At 30.6% G+C, this 22,023-nt stretch overlaps 1 protein-coding gene across 1 annotated transcript; it reads left to right on the forward strand.

The window, feature by feature from the left end:
* Window positions 4,683-7,783, forward strand: LOC109336285 (ankyrin repeat domain-containing protein 13C-like). The gene is made up of 2 exons (XM_019572795.1): window positions 4,683-6,362; window positions 7,454-7,783. The coding sequence occupies exons 1-2, from the start codon at window positions 4,986-4,988 to the stop codon at window positions 7,772-7,774; spliced, it is 1,698 nt and encodes a 565-aa protein (XP_019428340.1). The 5' UTR covers window positions 4,683-4,985; the 3' UTR covers window positions 7,775-7,783.

The following is a 22,023-nucleotide window of genomic DNA, read 5'->3' on the forward strand; positions in this document are numbered from 1 at the left end:
CCCAATCTTAGTTGTCATCTAATACTTACAAGCCTTCGCAAATGGGAAACCCATTAATTGATTAAGTCAGTTTTAGTTATGAAATCTTTGATTTTTAAAGAACGTTAATCATTTAAGTGTCAACATAAACGACTAATATAACAAAAAACTTATTGAAACTAAATACTATTTAAACTAACCATTCCCATAAGCAAACACAATTAAATCACAACGAATTTTCAAGATTAAACAAATAGATTTCTGAAAAAGTGAGCAAGATACTTTTGACATAATATAAGAAAATTTTATTGAATCTTTGAAGAGAGGTTTTCAAGCATTTATCATATCAAAGTTTTTCAAAACCTTTGAATTTCATAATCATTCATCTTCAGATTCCGAGATTGTGAGATTTATCAAGAATGGTTTTATATTTTGAATTAAGTGTATGTTAACACAACAAAAGATACAAGACTTTTGTACACAAAGGAACGATTGAGTTGTAATTCATCCCTTATGGTGTGAGGTATCACCGTAGAAGAAGAGAAGAATTCAAATGAAATCCTAAGCTAGAAGTGGTGAGGTATCCATTAGAAGCTAGGCCCAAGAGGTTCTTGATGGAAGATTGTTTGTAAAGACATTCAATTTCTTCATAGTGAAAGCAAATCTCTCATATTAGTAGGGGTGGAATGGATGTAGGTTGCACTGGCTGTAATTGAACCAGGATAAAATCAATCGTGTGAATTTCTTGTATCCCTACATTTTTACATTTATGGAATTATCAATTTCTGATATCTTGAATTGAAATTCATATTAGGATTGTTGCATAAGTGTCTTTGCATGATTATCACATAAAATGATCTATTAAAGTTCATGTAGGAACAAATTGATCACTACATTTTGTTGTGTCAAGAACAAAATATTTTCAAGAAAACTAATCGAGTTGATTGATTAAGTCTGTTGTTAATTGATTTGGAGATTTCTATTAATTGATTAAGTGGTCTTTTAATCGATTAATACCAGTGAAAAATAGTGAATATCTTTTATAACCGATAAGTTTTAATTGTAAATCAACCCACATATTCACCCTTCCTCTGGGTGTGTTAGAGCCCTTCTTACCCAACACATATGGTCTGGTTTCCCACATTCAAAGCAAGTGAATGTTTAGCTTGATGTGGAAGTCTCATTACTTCTTATGAATCTTCTGGTTGGTCTAGACATTACGCCTTTGTTCCTCTTTATAAATTTGTTGAACTTCTTCACTAACATGCTCATGTTCTCTATGTCTTTTTTTTCTGATTCATCTCCTGAGGTTTTGCATGTATCTGCCTTTTCCTTTAAGGAGATATTTTCCCTTTTCTTCTTATGTTCTTCGTGTTTTTCAAGTTGGCTCAACTCCAACTCGTGTTCATGTAGTTTTCCAAAAAGAGTAGCCAATGCCATATTAGAGATACTTTTATCTTCGAATATAGTTGTCGCTTTGGGTTGTCAAGTTCTGGTAAGAGACCTAAGGACTTTCAGGTTTATATCTCTATTTGACAACACCTTGCATAAGGCAATCAAATAGTTCAGAAGGTGGGTGAACCTTTTTTCTAGAGATAAAGTATATTTTTTCTCAAGGTTTCATGTGGAACATCTCATACTCTTGGGAAATAGTATTGAGCCTGGAATGCTTCACTTCCCCAGTTCCCACATTAGTGGTCTCTAAGGTATCCCATATTTATTTTGTAGACTTATAGTTAAATATCCCTAAAGAACTCATTGATTCCTAAGGCTGGAGTAAGGATATATTTTGCCTTAAAATCATATTGCACCTTTTTCTTATCGTCATCGTTCCAAGTAGATTTTGGTTTTGATTCCTTCCCACCATTGATTACAGCGAAGGGCATATAAGGTCCTTCTTCAATCGCATTCCAGATATCATGATCTTGAGATTCTATGAAGATTCTCATTCTGATCTTCTCGCAGTCATAGAATTCTCCAATAAAACTTGGAGGGTGATTGATGTTGGACCCTTCTCCCAAAAATGATTTTAGAGGCCATCTTAGAGAGTATCTTATCCAACCTAAGCTCTGATACTAATTGTAAGTATAAGATGACAAACTAAGAGGGGGTGAATTAGTTTTCTACACGATTAATGATTTTCGCAACTTGGAAACAAGTGGAGTATATGCAACAGAAATATGTTGCAGAAAATCAAAGTAGAGAAATTTAAAAGTAAAGAGTGGGGAAGAAAAGAGATGCACTAGTTTCTATATTGGTTCACCTTCTTGTCCACTTGAAGGATACGTCCAGCCCACTTGATCACCTAAGAGCTTTTACTGATTTGATGAGTTGTAATTAAGAATCTCACCCCGAGATTCTTAGTACAATACACACTCACAATAATTTCACCACCTTGGAAGAACACCTCTTCTAAGTATCTTTCTTCCCTTTTCCACCATACCCTATAGTGAAAAGTTTATAGAATCTTTACAAAGAATGAAGAATAGAATAATGTCTAGATTACAGAAATAATTTGACACTTCTAATCTTGTAATCCTTATGGTATTTAACTATGAATAAGTGAAAACTTAGAAAAACACTTGACAATAACTTTAGACAATTCTAAAAGTTTATCACGTACTTTGATTATTTAGAAAATTACTTGATAGATGTATGAAAGTTGTGTGTAATTAACGTATTTCAAATCGGGTGTCCTAGTGTCTTTAAATAGGCTTCCAACCATTCATCATACCACTGTGTGAAGATAAGAGACGTTTGGAATGACATCCATTTCTTTTGGGTGAAAATCGTTCAGTTTGGATTTGAAAATCTGGTGTAAAATATCTCAGTAACTGATTACTCTACTTGGTAATCGATTACCCAAACATTATGTCCAAATGAGTAATCAACTCTCAATGAGTAATCGACTACTCTATGTTAAAACTGCAGGGTAACCTCTTACTCAGTTTGGGTAACCTATTACTCAGATCCAATAACATGTTACCTTGTACAAGTAACGTACTACTCATGTCGAGTAACATGTTACTCAGGTCAAATAACATGTTGCTAAGCTTTCTGAAAATTAAGTTCATTTGATTTGAAGTTTAAATATATTTCAAAAAGATTTTTTTGATTGAGCATTATGGGTAAATATAATTAAAAGAGTTTGGGAAAGAAGTACATATCTTAAAAGACTATAGAACATCTTGATCTTGATAGTTTGTCTTCAAGGTCTTGTCTCTTTTTCTTCTTTATGATGATTTTGGTGTTTTCACAAAATCGTGTCAAGGTCAAGAACAAGATCTTCTTCACAATTAGTCTTTTTTAGCATGTGTTTATAACATATGATATGGACTAATTTGACCCATAATTGATATTTTTGTAGATCATTTTGGGTTTTACAATTTTTGAGAGACCAAACTTGTACACGTGAAAATTTTGAGGGACCAAAATATGTATTTACTCTTATGGTTTAACATTTCTTGTCATTTGATTTGATACATTATTTTGTTCTTCTACGTAAAAAGACATTATGTAAAATATGACGAATAATATAATACTTAACTTTATAACATTATTATAATTTATAAATATTAATCTATTTTTTTAAAGTTCATAAAACCAATATTTATTATCTATTTTTCATCATAGATTCATAGTACTATTATGTTGCAAAACAATTTTCACTTACCAAGCCAAATATCTCAAAAAAATGGAGAAATAAACAGGTAGTCCGACCTTGCTCGAGTAAGTTCGGCTCATATCCAGTTTTAATATAGTCTAGTTATTTCAGACTAAAAAACACAGGTTCAATAAATATTACCTAATATAGTACTCAAATCCTATAAATTTTTGGATTTTGGTGGACCGACCACACCAAACTCACTCATTTTGATACGTCTAATAGATATATTGTAGCCAAAAAAACAACTAATGCATATATATATATCTTTCAAGGTGGAAAATAATATAGTTTTTATCCATTACCAAATTAATTTCCTCGAGATTGCACTGTTAAGTATTTTCTCTCTCTATTTGACAACAATATTTTTTTATGAAATTTATTTTTTCACCTACTATGGTGTTAGAACATCTTGTAACTACACTTGAATAGACTTCATGGAAAATAATGAATAAAGGTGGAGAGGATCAACAAGAATTTGGAGAATGAGATCGGTTGTAAAATGGGCGATTTTCTTAATATTAATCCTTATGGTTGAGTATAAGAATATAAAAATGATTTTTTATTAAAATTTAATTAAAAAATATTTGATAAAAAAGTTTCCATGATTTACACTGATAAATGATCCTTCGTAATAACAATTTTTCTTAGGTTTGAACAACACTTTAATTCCTTAAAAAGAACACTTTTAATTTCCCTTTACAACTTAAAAATGGGTGGCTGTTGGCTGAGAATTGACTTTTAAGTGAGGCTTGCCAACATGCAATATTTATGCTCTATTTCAACGGATTGAACCTCTGCTCCTTCCATCCTATCCATTTCATCCACACACTCAAAAGAAAGATGTAGTATTTTTTTTAAATATTTTCCAAAATATCAAATAAATATGAAGAAAAAATAGTTCCTCATAACCTCCTACGCCCACACTAAAATAAAATATTTTCTATTATTAAGCATTTGATTCCAAGTATCTTTTGTGCCCGTCACTTTTAATTTCTATCTCCTATTATAGTTGTTCCCATAATAGGTAAATATTTATTAGTCTACTTTCTATGAAATCTCTCCTCTCCACATTTTTTTCTACTTACCTTTCTTGAACTTTCCAATTACAAAAATTTGCTTTCAATACCTCTAGTATTCTAGGCTTCTAAATTTCTATTTATTTTTCTAAGTATATTGATTTTGTTGTTTGGTTGTGGTTGAAATTGTGTTGGTATCATTATATGATTTTTACATGAAACACATTTTGTTTCAAAAGGAAATTTTCAATGGTTAAATGTTACATTTTTTGAGTTCCTCCTGAATCTAGATTTGAATGATTGAATCAATGTGTGCTTGAGGTATGGCAGGCTTTGATGTCTCAGCATATGCTCATAGTTCTGTGCACAAGGCCTTAATATTAAAGGACTATATTGGTCTTCAGGAAATACTAGTTGGCCTCCCAAAACTTAGTAATCCCTATGAGATTAAAACTGAGGCTGCATCAATAGCTGAGGATGAGAAGACTGCTGCAATCTCAGCTGTGGTAAATAGGCACGACGTGCCGAATGGTGACACCCCTCTTCACTTGGCTGCAAAACTTGGTGAGTTGGTTGCGGTTGAAATGCTTATGGCAGCTGGGGCCAATGATAGCTTGAAGAACAAGCAAGGATGGAGTGCTCTTAGAGAAGCTATTATTAACAAACAAGATAAAATAGCAATGATTATGATTAAGTATTCTTGGAATGATTATGATGAAAAATGGCATCGAAGGTTGCCGCGTTACATAGGGACGATGAGAAGGATGAGAGACTTTTACATGGAGATCACATTCCATTTTGAGAGTTCTGTAATACCTTTCATCTCAAGGATAGCACCTTCAGATACCTACAAAATTTGGAAAAGGGGTGGGAATATGAGGGCAGATATGACTTTGGCTGGTTTCGACGGATTGAAAATCAAGAGGTCTGACCAGAGCATTCTTTTCCTTGGTGATGGTTTAGATGATGGGAAGAAAATCCCTGGATCATTGTGCATGGTTTCACACAAGAAGAAGGAAGTAATCATTGCTTCTTCATCTTCCGAAGTTGTGAAACCAACTGATAGAGAAGTTAGGCAATCGTTGGCGCGGAAGTCTAAGTCGAAAATAGTGAGAGTTGGAATTGATGTGAGTCAGGCACTTCTTGTTCCCCAAGTTACATGGAGAAGAAAGGAGAGAAAAGAAATGGTGGGGCCTTGGAAAGCTAAAGTTTATGATATGCAGAATGTGATTCTAAGTGTTACATCCAAAGCAATTCCGGGATCTGCACCTGAGGGTAAAGTTTCTTTGCAAGATAGTAAGAAAAACAATGAAGAAATAGATAAGATTTTAACACAAGAAGAAAAAAAGCAATTGGAAGCTGCAATGAATAATTCATCATATGAGAATGATCATAAAATTAATGTAAAAGATGAAAAGAAAGGACTACCTAGTGGACATAAAGAAAAGAATCACCACAAGGGAAAACAAGGTGAAGCACCTTCTGTGAGTTCTGCCAGCAGTAGTAGCCATAGGGATGAAGCTGGGGAAACTGAGTTTAAGAAAGGAATGATACCTGTTCTTTGGCTTTCCCCAAACTTTCCACTAAAAATTGAAGAGTTGTTACCATTGTTTGACATTCTTGCGGAAAAAGTTAAAGCAGTTCGTCGATTAAGAGAACTCCTTACAACTAAACTTCCTAAGGACACTTTTCCAGTCAAGGTGTGTGCTCTTTGATTTATGCTTTTTTACAAGACATCTTATAGTTTACTTAGCATTATTGTTTATGTTATGATGTCTCTTCATGTTTTTTAATATGGGTAGATGTTATGCTTTGTTAGGTGTATTGTTGCTGCAATTGATAGTGCTAGGAATATTTGCTCACTCCTTAAAGTTGAGAAGGTGTGTGTATATGTACGTTAACCATCATAGTGGACTATTGAAAATGAATTAATTTAACATCCTGCTCTGCTAGTATTTGCACAGCACCACTGATATATCTAGCTCTCATCTTTTGAAACTAATGGAATGATAATAGTTTTTGTATTGCCAAGATTTAGGACAAAAATAGTTCGTATGTTGGCTGCAGCCTGGCTATGATACTTATGATTTATGAAGAGAGATATTTGTTGTACTAAATCATGTTCCAAATTCTGTCTCGCATCAATAATAATGAAACAAAAATAACAATAATAATGAATGTTAAAAAAAAATGAGTTAACATGGCATGTTTCATTGGCGTGAGATAGGATTTAGGACAACATATCATTGCTATTAAAATTTAAATCTTTCTTTTACTATTACCAACCTCCTTATGATATATATATAGTGACAGAGCCTTCCTTCTTATTTGATAATATTCTTAATTTGTTTGTGCTATGGAAAATAAATAAATAAAATATGAAGTTTCTGTAACTTCTATTTTATCTATTTACCTGCATTGGTGCATACTTCAAACTGAATCCTCATTTGTATAAAACAAAAAGAACTTTGTATCAAAAAAAACTGAATCCTCATTCCTTTTTTATTTTTATGGTTTAAAAGGATTTACTAGTAATCATGTTTGTTGTTAGGATTAAAAGTAAAAAAACTGCTTCACCTTTCATTTCTTTATGGTTGGTTCACTAATTCTTGTCGAACATGGGATCCTCTTCCGTATTGAGAAGCAAGTGCTTTAAATTCTTTTTGTTTTCAATAATAAAAGTGTTATTTCATATACATAAAAGAATAAATATGTCATTATATGTCGGATTTTCTTTTGCCTATGAAGCATTTGCATAAAAGAACTCATTTCACTACCTTTGTAAATTCAGGTTGCCCTTCCTGTGGTATCCACAGTTAGAGTAATTGTTACCTTTACAAAGTTTGAAGAACTTCAGCATGTAGATGAGTTTGAATCAGCCCCATCAAGTCCTACTGGTGCAGGCCATGAACAAACAGAAGAGGCACATTCCTCATCATCATGGTTTCACTGGATAAAGGGTTCCTCTCAATCCATTTCATCTGGTTCTGAATCTTGTAGGATACATGAAAGCCATGACCTGTTCTCAATTCCCTCTGATTATAAATGGATTGATATGGATGCCAAGTTGAAGAGTTATGACAGGACCAAGCCAAAGGCACAAAAGTCATAATCACCATGGTTGAAATCACCAATTTAAATTGCGGTTGCGGTTACAGTTGTATATATTGAGATTGTGGCTGTTGCAATACGGATTGCGATTGTTGCAGTATAGTCCATTGCGGTTGCATTGTAGTCCATTGCGGTGGGGAGTACATCTGCTGTACCACAAAGTTTGTCACTCCATATACCATTGCTTATGATTGGTTGAAAAAATATATTTAAATTAAAATTTTAATAATTAATTATTTTTCTGATAATCACAAGCAATGGCACATGGAGTAGCATACTGTTTTATGACAGTAGATGAACATTAGCAAGCTTCATGCCTTAATGATACCATAGATGAACCTAGAGGGTTCCAAATAGGGATAGTGTTTCACTGAACTATGACTTTTGTAAAGATGAACAAAAACTTCAGGATATATCCTCACATGGAGGAGTTTTGAATTTTTTAGTAATAGTCTTCTTTTTAATTTATTACATCTTATATAGTTTTAGTACAGTTATTTACCGTGATTCATATTATGGATCCCCATAATCACGTTAAACCATAATTATAGTGGAATACCGAAATATAATGTTACTGACACATTGATTTGTGGTACAATTGTATTAAGCTGTATTTGGGTCACATCAAAAAGTATCATACCACATCAAATTTAAAAATAAACTGTATTTGGGTCACATCAAAAAGCATTATACCACATCAAATTTAAAAATAAACTGTTTATTATAAAATAATTCACACTACAACTATCGTCACAAATGCTGTTATTATAGTCATCATAATCACAACTATAATTTAAAACATTTATGGACTGATATTTATGAAATGGAATTAGGAGAGTCCATAGTCTTCAGGCTTAAAAAACAGCAAAAACAATAAACCTACAAATTAAAATTTGGTCAAATCCCCTATGGTTTGTTGTTCCATTTGAATCCAAATGTGCCTATGGTATAAGCCTAAGTACGTGGGATAGTGTTGTTGTACAAGTGTCCAAAGCAAAATATTCTCATTTGTCAGGATAATCTCACTGTAGCATTCTACCCAAATAAAATTGCGACATAGTTTTTCAACTTCATTACAAATGTCAAGTTGTCTAGTCGTAGTCTAAATAACATAATAAGGAAGGCTCAAATACAAGATTGTGCAAGAGATAAAAAACACTTCTTTCATTTGTTTGGAGGAAAGAAAGTAAAAAGAGAGAAATATATGAAATGAGAAAAAAATATGAAAAATAGAGTGAAGTTTTGTGTTATTTAGTTGTATAGAAAATGAAGAGAAATGAGTGATTTTACGCTTTTATTTTTCCTCTCTCATTTTGTCTTCATATGAAAGAAGAAATTTTTTTGATTGGTCTTAGTTCCTTTTTTACTCTCTTCTTAAACTATCTCCCAACCAAATGAGAAAAGGAATATATTTCTCTTCAATTTCTCTCCTCTTTTTCTCTCCTACCAAATTAGGGCTACAATAGTCAATGGGGATACCAAGGTATTTGACTATTTGCCAATATATTTAGATATACGAATATTCAAGCAAACACTAATCTAAGAAGATAAGTTGTTATTTACATTTTGAGAGAGAGAAATATAATATTTATGTAAACTCATTGTCTATAAGCTGAATGAATATCAGTCACGGGATCTCAGCAATAAGGATTAAGATAACTGACAAAGTATGGGAATCAACTAATTATTACAGATAAGAGTATAATATCTATACATTATTAATGATCGTATATAAAGTTCATATATTATTATTACATATATTTTTTCTCTATATATAAATAAATAGATCAAACATTATATTGTTGGTCAATGTTGTGGCAATCACATTTTCCCTATATCTTATTGTCGCGCCCCGATTTTTGGTTGCACGACTTTGTTTAGAGTTGTCACTATATTTTATAGTTGAAAATGTAGAAAACTTTTTTAAACCCAATTACCTTGGTCTGTTGGATTTTTGATATCTAGATTCGAGAGTCGGTTACAAGGTAGGAAAAGTATTAGCACCCTACCCGCCCGCCTTAAGCAGTACCCTTCATTAAAATATATGATTTTATTATTATTATTATTATTATTTAAATTTTTGATTAATTAATTATTATAAAGAAAAAATTATTTATTTTTATTATTGTGTCTGACAAGATTGACTTTGATCCTACGTACTCATATTAAGGGATCAAGGCTTACGTAGTTCTTTAAGTAGAAAAAAGTTTATTGGTTAAGTGTATTTTAATTAAAGAAAATATATTTTTTATTCAAAAATATATATTTTGCAAGTTTTTTTTATTATTGAAAAAAAGTTTTTATTCGGTTAAATTTGTTATTTATTTAATTAAGAAAATAGAATTTAATCAATTTTAAGATTTAATCGATTGAAAAGAAGCGACGTAGCGCGACCTTTCGAAGATGATTTAAGAAGAAAGAGGTCTCTAGAACGACCTTCTCTCCATCTTTGATTAATTCTCAAATTTATTTTATTTTTTGAAAAGTGCTTATTATAATGTCATATTTAACTTTTTTTTTTAAAAATGTTCAATTTTGTTTAATCATAACTCTAATTATTAGCAATATTAAAATGTTTTTTATCTATTTTTTGTTGTTACTATTACTCATAAAATATTACTAATAATTATTCATTATTATAAACATTACACTCCTGTATAAAATAATTAATGAAAGTATTTTAAAAATTATATACAAAATAACTTAATTATTTATTCATTAAGCAATATTGTATTGTTAAACTAATAAAAGAAAGAAATAAATAGGGAAAAAAATAGTACCTTAGCCTTTGAAATATAGAAATTTGCATTAATGAAAGTTGGAATAGTATGTTGAGGTTTGGTAGACTAGACGACACGTGGCAGCATGTGATTGAATGTAATGTTGTAAAGGAGTGCACTCAGACACGTGGCGCCTTGCTATTGGAAGACTGGGGAGGGTGCACTGGACAAAATTTGCACACGGTTACACTTAATCCTACATGCCTATGGGTGTTGCGTTCCAGTGTGGCGCGACGCACTACAGCATGGGTGTGTTTCATCACCTGATTGGTTGTTTACAAAGTCAACGTGATGATTGAGAAAGTATGTAGATCCGATGAGTGTTGTGCAACGTGATGGCAAGTGTGCAGTACAATTATACTCACGGCTACACTGGATTATTTGGCTATGGAACCTTTCACTCCCAGATAGTGACTCATGTGTGTTTTTCGTGTCTTTTCCAGTGTTAACAGTGTTGTTTATTGGAACCTCTTAACCCTTCACAAACCCACCTATTCATAACAAAAAATTTCTAACCTATTCCTCTAAAATTTTGTTAACCGGAAACCAATTTTGTTAGTCCACTATCCCCATTTTTGTGGATCTAAACCATCCACCATGTCAGATTTGACTTGGTGTTTTATGTTATTTTTTTATTTTTTGAAAATCTAATTAAAACCTAATTAAATAAATTTTAATTACTTTTAATATTCTATATATTCCGAAAAATAATAAATAATAATATCTGAATATGTTTTAATTTTTTAAAATTATATTTCCGAAAAAATAAAAAATAAAAAATTATTTTTTGTTTATTGGGAATTTAAAAGGGATATTTAAAATATGTCACTTATTTTATTTATTTTATAAATTTGAATTAATTCAAAATAAATAGAAATATTTTTGAATATGTCTAAAAAATTATATTTTCGAAAAAGTAAAATAAAAAATTATTTTATTGTATATTTGGAATTGAAAAGGGATATTTAGAATATGTCATTTATTTTAATTATTTTATAAATTCGAATTTAATTGTAAAAATTAATAAAAAATCTTTTTAATTATCTTTTATTTATTTTATAATAAAATTCGAAAACATAAACACAAAATAATAATAAAAGATTATTTTTATCTTTTTTTCTTAGAAAAATGATTATAGGTTTTCTTAGAGTCCATTTTAATTTAATTCTTTTTTCTTATTTTTATTATTTTTGAATTTTCGGTTAACTCAATCACTTATATATAGGAACCTTGTCAATATAGATTTAGTATTATTGTTTTTTATATTTTCGGTTAACCCAATCACTTGGATTTAGGGACCTTATGAATATAGATTTAGTATTATTATTTGTTATATTTTTCTTTTTTACTTTTTTTGTAAAATGAAGCTTCTAGAAAGATGTTCCAAGTATTTTTTTTAATTTCTATGATTTAATTAATTTCAAAAATACTTATAAAAAATTCATAAAATGGTTTTAATTACTTTTATTCACTAAAATTAAGTAAAGTCATTTTATTATTTTCATTTAAAACGTTTTGGGATTTTTCTGGGCCGGACAAAAAATGAGTGTTCATAGCTGTCCCTCTTTACTTGTTACTTACCTGATAGTAAGCAAACCAAAGTTTGAGAGATATCATGGTAAGTAACCAGTAAAGAAATGAACGTTATTTTTGTTAAGGCTCAGAAAAAAGCCAATGGGAAATACCGAATGTTGATGAAGCATATCGATGCTTTGCTGGTGGGTCAGGGATATGTTGAGGCAGTTCCCGCGCTTGCCGTGATGGACCAGGGATTTGTTGAGGCAGTTCCCACACTTGTCGTGATGGACCAGGGATTTGTTGAGGCAGTTCCCTCGCTTGCCAAAATGATTCAGGGATTTGTTGAGGCACTCGTGCTGCCAAAATAATTCAGGGATTTGTTGAGGCACCCATACTGCCATAAGGAATCAGGGATTTGTCGAGGCACCCATGCTGCCAAAAGGAATCAGGGATTTGTTGAGGCATCTATGCTGCCAAAAGGAATAAGGGATTTGTTGAGGCACCCGTGCTTCCAAAAGGAATTAGGGATTTGCCGAGGCACACGTGCTGCCATAAGGAATCAGGGATTTGCTGAGGCACCCGTGCTGCAAAAGGAATCAGGGGTTTGCTGAGGCACCCGTGCTGCCATAAGGAATCAGGGATTTGCTGAGGCGCTCGTGCTGCCATAACAGATCAGGGATTTGCTGAGGCATCCATGCTGCCATAAGGAAGGTTCTAGTGTGTCTTGAAAAATCGCTTGTGGATTGGGATGGTCCCGCACCAATTAGTTATGCAGACATGATGTAGAAATGCATGTTATAATCCATGGTTATGTGCTATGCAATATTTTGTCTGTTTGTTTGTTCATATTGGAAAAATAATATAGGGATGCATGTTTGAATGTTTCGTTATATGCATCATAATGTTTATTTGTCTGTTTATGTTTATTGGAAGAATAATGTAAAGATGCATGTGCAATGTATGATTAAGCAATGTTTTGTTTATTTGTTTGCGCTATAATGATTAGTGTATGAATGTGATTATGCATTGCTAGATATAGTTATGTTGTAAATATGTATGTCATGTATGATATGAATACTATATATTTTGTTTGAATGTAATGGAATGATGAGTAAGACCCATGCACAAATGTTACAATGTGTTACTTATGATTTTGCAGATGACACTAATCAATTCTTATAAACTCGACTAAAACGACCTTTGTTGCTTGATGTTGATTGGTACCATAGTTGTTTTCATCAAAATCTGTCACAGTTTACTTGAATGTGGCTTTCTCTTAAGGTGATCCATAAACCGCTTCGGTATAATTTTGAAGACAATGACTAAACCCAACTATTTTCATAGATTTTCTCTCACAAGTGTTAATGCTTTTTGTAACAACAAAAATTGCCTTAGTGTGCCTGTTTGTCTTCACCTAGGAGGCTACGTCTTCGACTCTCCAAAAATTTGCTTCAGTTTGGGTGACTGAGGATTTGTGGTGGTAAGTTTTCACATTTGGGTGTTCGTTTAATTTTCCCTAGTTTTTGCCCAGAATACCTTATGTAGGCATCTGTCGGGAATTCTCTCATTTTATTATGAACCATAGTCGCCCTTGCCAGTTTTCGACTTTGGACCACTCTCCTTTTCCTAGGTTATCCATGTGGGTTTTCAACCTAGCACTCTTTTGTTTTTGTTCTTTTTTTTCTCTTTTTTTTTTTTTGCTATTTTTTTTAACACCCTTAGGTGTCTTGACTCAATGGAAAGTAGAAGTTTTGAATAATGAGTCGTTCTTTCTTCAAGTGGCTTGATAATCGAAGATCTTTCTTGTGTCTAATTGGGATATTTTAACTTCTTGTGATTGATTCAACTAATATAATCATTATAAATCACTTTTACATTGCTCTAGATTTGAGCTCTTTTTAGATTTCCGCAAGAAAATGGGATCAACCCAAAAACTGCCCTAGTTTGTGCTTCTTGTGACTTTCCACTAGAAAATGTGATCAACCCCAAAATTTGTCCCAATTTGGTCTTCTTGTGACTTTCCACTCCCCAGTGTGAGCTAATATGAGTCATTCTTCTATTCAAAATGATCTGACAAACTTGGACTGAAAGGCTTTAGACCATGAATCATCTTAAACCTGCCCCAGTTTGAGAGGCTTTCAATTTGCCTTTGCCTTTATTGCTATGCATAACTTTTTTTAAAACAATGATCATGCAAATTTTGGTAAGTGTTTGGGATATGAATGTTGATGTGGTAGTGATGATAAAATTTAATTTGGGTTTGACTTGGGTAGATATGTTGGTGATGGTGATGATAGAATTCAGTTTAGGTTTGATAAATGTAGATGTGATGGTGACTATGATAGAATTGAATTTGTCTTTGGCTTACGAGTGATGGTGAAGTTATGAATGATAGATAACTGAGATTTGATTATGGTTGATGATATTTAATTGCTGTGTGGGATTGTGTTGATATGATGATGGTGATAATGAATTTTAACTTATGCATTAAAGATGAGATATTTTATCAAAAATTTATGAGATTTGTGGAGTCATCATTTTTTTGGTCATGATGCACATCTTAGGAAAATAAGTCCTCGGCAAGGTCTTTTTTAGCTTGTATCGTGGCTAGGATAGGGTTTTCAAGAAAATGATATAAGGCTCAAAACTTGTGTTTCTCATACCCACCATTCACCTTTCCTCTTTATCATATTTTCAACATTTTTCAAACATGACAATCAACTATTAAAAAAACTTTTCAAGTTTTGATAAGGATGACCTATGATCAAGGCGAAAAAATTTCATGAAGAGTTCTTTTTGTGATCCTTGATATTGCATTTTTGCTCTAATTTTTGCCTGAGATATTAATTGAGGATTCTTATAGGGCTTTTTTTTCTTTCTTTCTTTTTTTTTTGTTTTTTAGCAAGAAATGTTCTTTGTATTTTCTTATCCTTCGGTCACATGATTGATGTAAAAAAATATTTTAATTTAATAGTTGAATGCCAAGGAAAACTGTTGAAAAGCTGCCCTCCCCATGCTATTGAAATATTAAAGGTTATTCGAAAATTATCTCCTTTCATGATGTCTGGGCTCAAATGGGGTGACTAGGGATATCTCCAAGATGTTTAGGAATTACAAAAAATGCCTTGTGTCATTAGAAAAATTTGTTTGAAGATGTACATTATTTTTTTTGTTCTTGCATTTGCATCATCCTCCATTTTAATTTTTTGGATTCACTTTTTTAATCAAATATCTCATATTAATACATAGATTAATTTTATTTGGGTTATATCTTCTCTTTTTCGAGTAAATATGATTGGTAGAGTGTATTATGGGATGATAGGGTGATGTATGAGATGATGAAATTTGCATGATCAATGCATTAGTATATACTTTTTAAAAAGATATGCATTTGAAAGTAAATCTTTCTATGTGAATGCTTGAATGGTTTAACCTTGATTGTGGTCCTCAAGTGAAGAGAATTTTTCAAATTGGTCTCCAACTTTGTTAGGATTGAAGATAATGCACTCGAGTATGGACTCAACCACAAATTAAGAGTTCTCTATCTTCTTTGAATGTCTTTAGTTTCAAAATTGATTGCTTTTAGTCGAGTCTAACAGTATTCTTCTTAAAACCGATCTTCAAATGATGAGTGTCCTTAGCAGTGTGATCATGAAATGCATGCAGAAAAATGATTTCTTATTGATGCATGATATACATGAGGTGAATATTTTTGTCTTATCATATTACTTTGAATTGAGATGCAACTTATTACTCAAAATGATGCATGAAATGCAAGTGATGTCGACCTTGAGCTATACTTAAAAATGATAACGCACTTCATTTATGATTTGATGTATGAATGATGTGAGACTAGTATTTTTAAAGTATATGATGCATGCATGTGATTGATTTTTGAATGCATGAAGGCTATGAGAAGGTGTATGAAATGTTTTTTTATGATGAGATGACATGATTTATTACAATAAATACAATGATATGGTGAGGTATGAGATTAAAATGTATGATATAGTAATTCATGGAGTAGAATGTTTGAGTAATTTTATTTTGATTTTTTTTTATGAATATATGTATAAGTGAATGTTTGTATGAGTAATGTGTTTATTTTTTAAATTGCATGTATACATGAGTGAATGAATGCTTAATAATTTTTATGCATGAATGAATGCATAAGTCAATGAATGAGTACTTTTCTTTCTAAATATATAAAAAAAAAATTAGAATGATTGAGTGAATGAATGAAATGTAGATGAATGTATGATTATTGTATTTTTACTTTTTTAAATGAATGTAAGAATATTGTATTTTTTTTAAATGAATGTACAATTTATTTTTCTTAAAATGCATGTATGCATGAATTAATGAATGAATAATTGAATAAACCAGTTAATGAAGATTGTTATTTTTTAATTTGATGAATGAATGCATAAGTCATTCGATTTTTTATTATTTTTTAATATAGATTAAATGAATGAAGGAATTCTTTTTTATTGCATGAATGAATGAATGTGTGAATAATGTATTCTTTTTAATGAATATATGAAGGCTTAAGCCAACGAGTGTTTAAATAATGTATTTTTCTTCTTTTTTTTAGTGCATGAGTGAGTAATGGAATGAATCAATGAAGGAATAAATGTTTGAGTTATATGTATTATTTTACAGTAATGAATGCGTGATTTTTTTGATGCATGAGTGAATGGATTAGTATATATATAAGAGAATGTAAGAATGATGTATTTTTTTCTTTTTAAAAAATGCATATATTGATAGCTAACTAAAAGAATGTATGAGTAGTGTATTCTACTTGCATGCATAAATGAATTATTTTGAACGATAGTTTTTTTTTTGAGTTAGCGTATGCATGGATGAAATGATTTTTTTTGAATGATGTGTATATTTATAATGAATAAATGCATGCATAAGTAGTGGATGATCAATTTTCATATATATATGTATGTATGAATGTACGTATAAGTAAATCAATAAAAAAATTCTTTTTTGAATGCATGAATGAATGCGTAAGTCAATCAATGAAGATTTTTATTTTTTAATGCATAAGTCAACCAATGAAGATTTTTGTTTTTTGAATGGATAATTGAATGAATGTTTGAACATGTACTTTTTATGTTTATGCATCCATGAATGAATTTTTTGAATGATGTATTTTTTTATTAATGCATGATGAATAAAATGTCTAAAAATACAAAGTGCATGTCCCTTAAGATAATGGACCATATCTTGGGGTGGTTTAGCCATCATTACAATTTGAACATGTATATATATTTTTTAAATTAGATTTCTTTTATTTTTATCGTTCAGACTAGCTTATGGCCAAAATAAATTGTCATATTTATTTTTATGATAATCTCCTTGTCAGGGGAATAGGAATTTCCCTCAAGGGTGCGATATTTTACATGATTTTTATTTTACATGACAAAATTCCACACAATGTGTTATAATATAAACATTACACACATCACAAAATTCACAACAAGTACAATATCTTAGGACAGGGTTCTAACATACAATGGACGCTCTTGGCAAGTTCTAGACTCCTTATAAAGGTTCTCATATTGCATCTCTCTCGAATAGAGAAGCCCAGATAATATGATGTTAGAAACAGGAGACCAACTCGAGCGGCTAACTCATAATAAGAGGTAACAATATGAGTGATCCACATCACCAACACTTAGAAGCGAAAAAGATAGTGACTAGTGAGGCTAGTGTCCCTTCTATCTAAAAAGGTATCACTAATACCCAAGTGTAGGACATATTTGTGTGCCTAAAATGTGTACATTATATATCACAAAATAACAAAAACAATACATATATGCACATATAATTCATATACGCAACATATAATTACTAATTAAGCATGAAATTCATACCATTAATAATTAAGCATGTAACATATATATCTACATACAACTAATAATTAAGTATGTAATTCATACAACTACTAATTAAGCATGCAATTTTCATACATATAACATATAATTTAAAATTAAACATGCAATTTTTCATATTTATACATACAATTAAAATTAAACATATAATTCATATTTATACATATAATTAATAATTAAGCATGCAATTTTCATACATATAACATATAATTTAAAATTAAACATGCAATTTTTCATATTTGTACATACAATTAAAATTAAACATATAATTCATATTTATACATATAATTAATAATTAAGCATGCAATATTATTGAAAATAAACTAATCAACAAAATAAATAATAATAATAATGGTGAATAAACAGTCACACATTTTATTGATTATGGGTCACACACTCTCAAAAAAGTCCCCGGCAGAGTCGCCAGCTGTCGCGCCCCGATTTTCGGTTGCACGACTTTGTTTAGAGTCGCCTCTACATTTTATATTTAAAAACGTAGAAAAATATTTTAAGCCCAATTACCTTGGGCTTTTGGATTTTTGATATTCAGGTTCGGGAGTCGGTTACAAGGTAGGGAAGGTATTAGCACTCTACCCGTCTGCCTTAAACGGTACCCTTCATTAAAACATATGACTTTATTATTATTATTATTATTATTATTATTATTTAAATTTTCTGATTAATTAATTAATTATTATTAATAAAAAAATTATTTATTTTTATTATTGTGTGTAACAAGATTGACTTTGGTCATATGTACCCCTATTAAGGGGATCAAGGCTTACATAGTTCTTTAAGTATAAAAATGTTTATTTGATAAGTGTATTTTAATTAAAGAAAATATATTGTTTTAGTCAAAAATATATATTTTGCAAGTTTTGTTTATTATTGAAAAAAAAATTATTCGGTTAATTTTTTTATTTATTTAATTAAGAAAATAGAATTTAATCAATTTTGAGATTTAATCGATTGGAAAGAATCGGCGTAGCGCGACCTTTCGAAGATGATTTGAGAAGAAAGAGGCATCTAGGGCGACCTTATCTCCATCTTTGATTAATTCTCAAATTTATTTTATTTTTTGAAAAGTGCTTATGATAATGTCATATTTTACTTGTTTTTTAAAAAAATGTTCAAATTTATTTTTAATCATAATTATAATTATTTATAGAAAGTAAACAATTTAATTAATTGCTAAAAAGTCATAAAAAAGTTTGTTAATTGTTAGCAATATTAAAATGATTTTTATCTCATTTTGTTGTTACCATTCCTCATAAAGTATTACTAATAATTATTCATTATTGTAAACATTACACTTTTGTATAAAATAATTAATTAAAGTATTTTAAAAGTTTTATACAAAATAACTTAATTATTTATTCATTAAGCAATATTGTATTGTTAAACAAATAAAAGAAAGAAATAAATAGAAAAATATAGTACCTTAGCCTTTGAAATATAGAAATTTGCATTAATGGAAGTAGGAATAATATGTTGGGGTTTGGTAGACTAGAGGACACGTGGCAGCATGTGATTGGATGTAGTGTTGGAAAGGAGTGCACTCAGACACGTGGCGCCTTGCTGTTGGAAGGCTGGGGAGGGTGCACTGGACAAAATGTGCAACTGCTTGCAATGAATCCTGCATGCCTATGGGTGCTGCATTCCAGTGTGGCGCGCCACACTGTAGCAGGGGTGTGTTTCGTCACCTGATTGGTTGTTTACAAAGTTAATGTGATGATTGATAAAGTATGCAGATCTGATGGGTGTTGCGTAACGTGATGGCGAGTGCACAGTACAATTATGCTCACGGCTACGCTGGATTATTTGGCTATGGAATCTTTCTCTCCCACACAGTGACTCACTTTCTGTGTGCTTTTTTGTGTCCTTTTCGGTTTTTCCAGTGTTAACAGTGATGTTTTTGGAACCTCTTAACCCTCCACAAATCCACCTATTTATAACAAAAATTATCTCACCTAATCCTCTAAAATTTTGTTAACTGAAAAAACAATTTTGTTAGCCCATTTTTGTAGATCTAACCGTTCACCAAGTCAGATTTGACTTGTGTTTTTTATTATTTTTTATTTTTGAAAATCTAATTAAAACCTAATTAAATATATTTTAGTTACTTTTATATTCTATATATTCCGAAAAAATAATAAATAATTATATCTGAATATGTTTTAATTTTTTAAAATTATATTTCCGAAAAAAAGTTAAACAAAAATATTTTTGTTATTGGGAGTTTAAAAGAGATATTTAAAATAAGTCACTTATCTTATTTATTTTATAAATTCGAATTAATTCAAAATAAATAAAAATATTTTTGAATATGTCTAAAAAATTATATTTTCGAAAAAGTAAAATAAAAAATTATTTTATTGTTTATTTGAGATTTAAAAGGGATATTTAGAATATGTCACTTATTTTAATTATTTTATAAATTCGAATTTAATTATAAAATCAATAAAAAATCTTTTTAATTATCTTTTATTTATTTTATAATAAAATTCGAAAACATAAAAACAAAATAATAATAATAAAATATTATTTTTATCCATTTTTCTTAGAAAAATGATTATAGGTTTTTTTAGAGTCCATTTTAATTTAATTCTTTTTTCTTATTTTTATTATTTTTGAATTTTCGGTTAACATAATCACTTAGATGCACATACTTACATACATGATCATATATTTTGAATGCATTTAAAAAATGTTTTAAATCATACATCATTCAAAAACACGTTAATCGATTAAATAAGAGGTTAATCGATTAAGGTGGTTATTGATTTGTTTTATGTTATTTTCAAGAAAATCATTAATCGATTAAGGTTAATTATAATCGATTAACTTCAGTTAAAAACATAACAGTATTTTAACCCAAGTTTTTCATATTGTTTCATAATTGAGAATCACAAGAATAGGGTTAGAACATATTTTCGAAACAAAGAGTTTTACACATTCTCAGGAAATCTTAAGCTCAAACTTTCATATCTTTTAGAAAGATTTTCTAAGTGTTCTTTTGAAAAAAGAAAATGGTGAATCTTTGCAAGATATTCGTTGAGCTTAATTGTCATATCTTTATGAAAAAGAAACTTTGCATCTCACACATTCAATTCTGTAATTGTGAGATCTTTTAGAAGGGTTCTTAGATTGTAAGAAGAGTGTAAAATCTACACATTGAGGTGCATATGTAACTTGAAGAAAATTGTTGTACTAAGGCATTGACACATTCTCTTATTGTGTTGTATTACCATAGAAGGAGAATAGGTTTGGAAAAACCCTAGTTGTGGTTAGGAAAGTATCGTCACGAGAAGCAAGAGGTCTTGGTTGTAAGCGATACTTAGGCTGAGGCTAGAGTCGTGAACGGTGAGGTATCCTAGTAGGCGAGCTTAATAGTCAAACCGAAGTGGGGGCTTAAAGGTTCCAAGAAAGGAGCATCATGCGTCTTGTATTGGAAGTGTGTTTGTAAGAACAGTGAATTTCCATAGTGAAGAAAAATCTCCCTAGATTAGAAGGGGGGCCTGGATGTAGTTTGCAAGTGGACCCGCAAATGAACCAGGATAAAAGCCGAGTCTCATTCTTCTTTTCCCTTATCTTTTTACATTTCCGCATTACTTGATTTACTTAGTTTGACATGCATATATTTCTCAGATAATTGCATATTTTGTATTGTGCATTTACTGTTCTTAATTGTATGTAATAAGCGCATGTAAGTTTGATTGAATCTCGGTAATCTTGGAAGATCGAAAGAAAACTGTTTTAACTATAATTGAACAACATAATCGACTAAGTTGATTAATTAATCGATTAATAGCAGATCGGGTTAATCGATTAAGTCTGTGTTTAATCGATTAAACAGTGTCTAATTTTGTGTTTCTTCTTTGTTTATCGAACGATGGTAATTGTGTACTGTATCACATATTCACTTCCTTGGTGAGTGGTAGAGCCCCGTGGGACTCAACAAACTATTCTATACCATTGGAGTATCAAGTACATAACTTGGTAGTGGTGATCCTATTGGTTAATGTAAAGAACATCATCCGTAAATA

Source organism: Lupinus angustifolius, chromosome LG02, assembly GCF_001865875.1.
Source record: "Lupinus angustifolius cultivar Tanjil chromosome LG02, LupAngTanjil_v1.0, whole genome shotgun sequence".
NCBI lineage: Eukaryota > Viridiplantae > Streptophyta > Magnoliopsida > Fabales > Fabaceae > Lupinus > Lupinus angustifolius.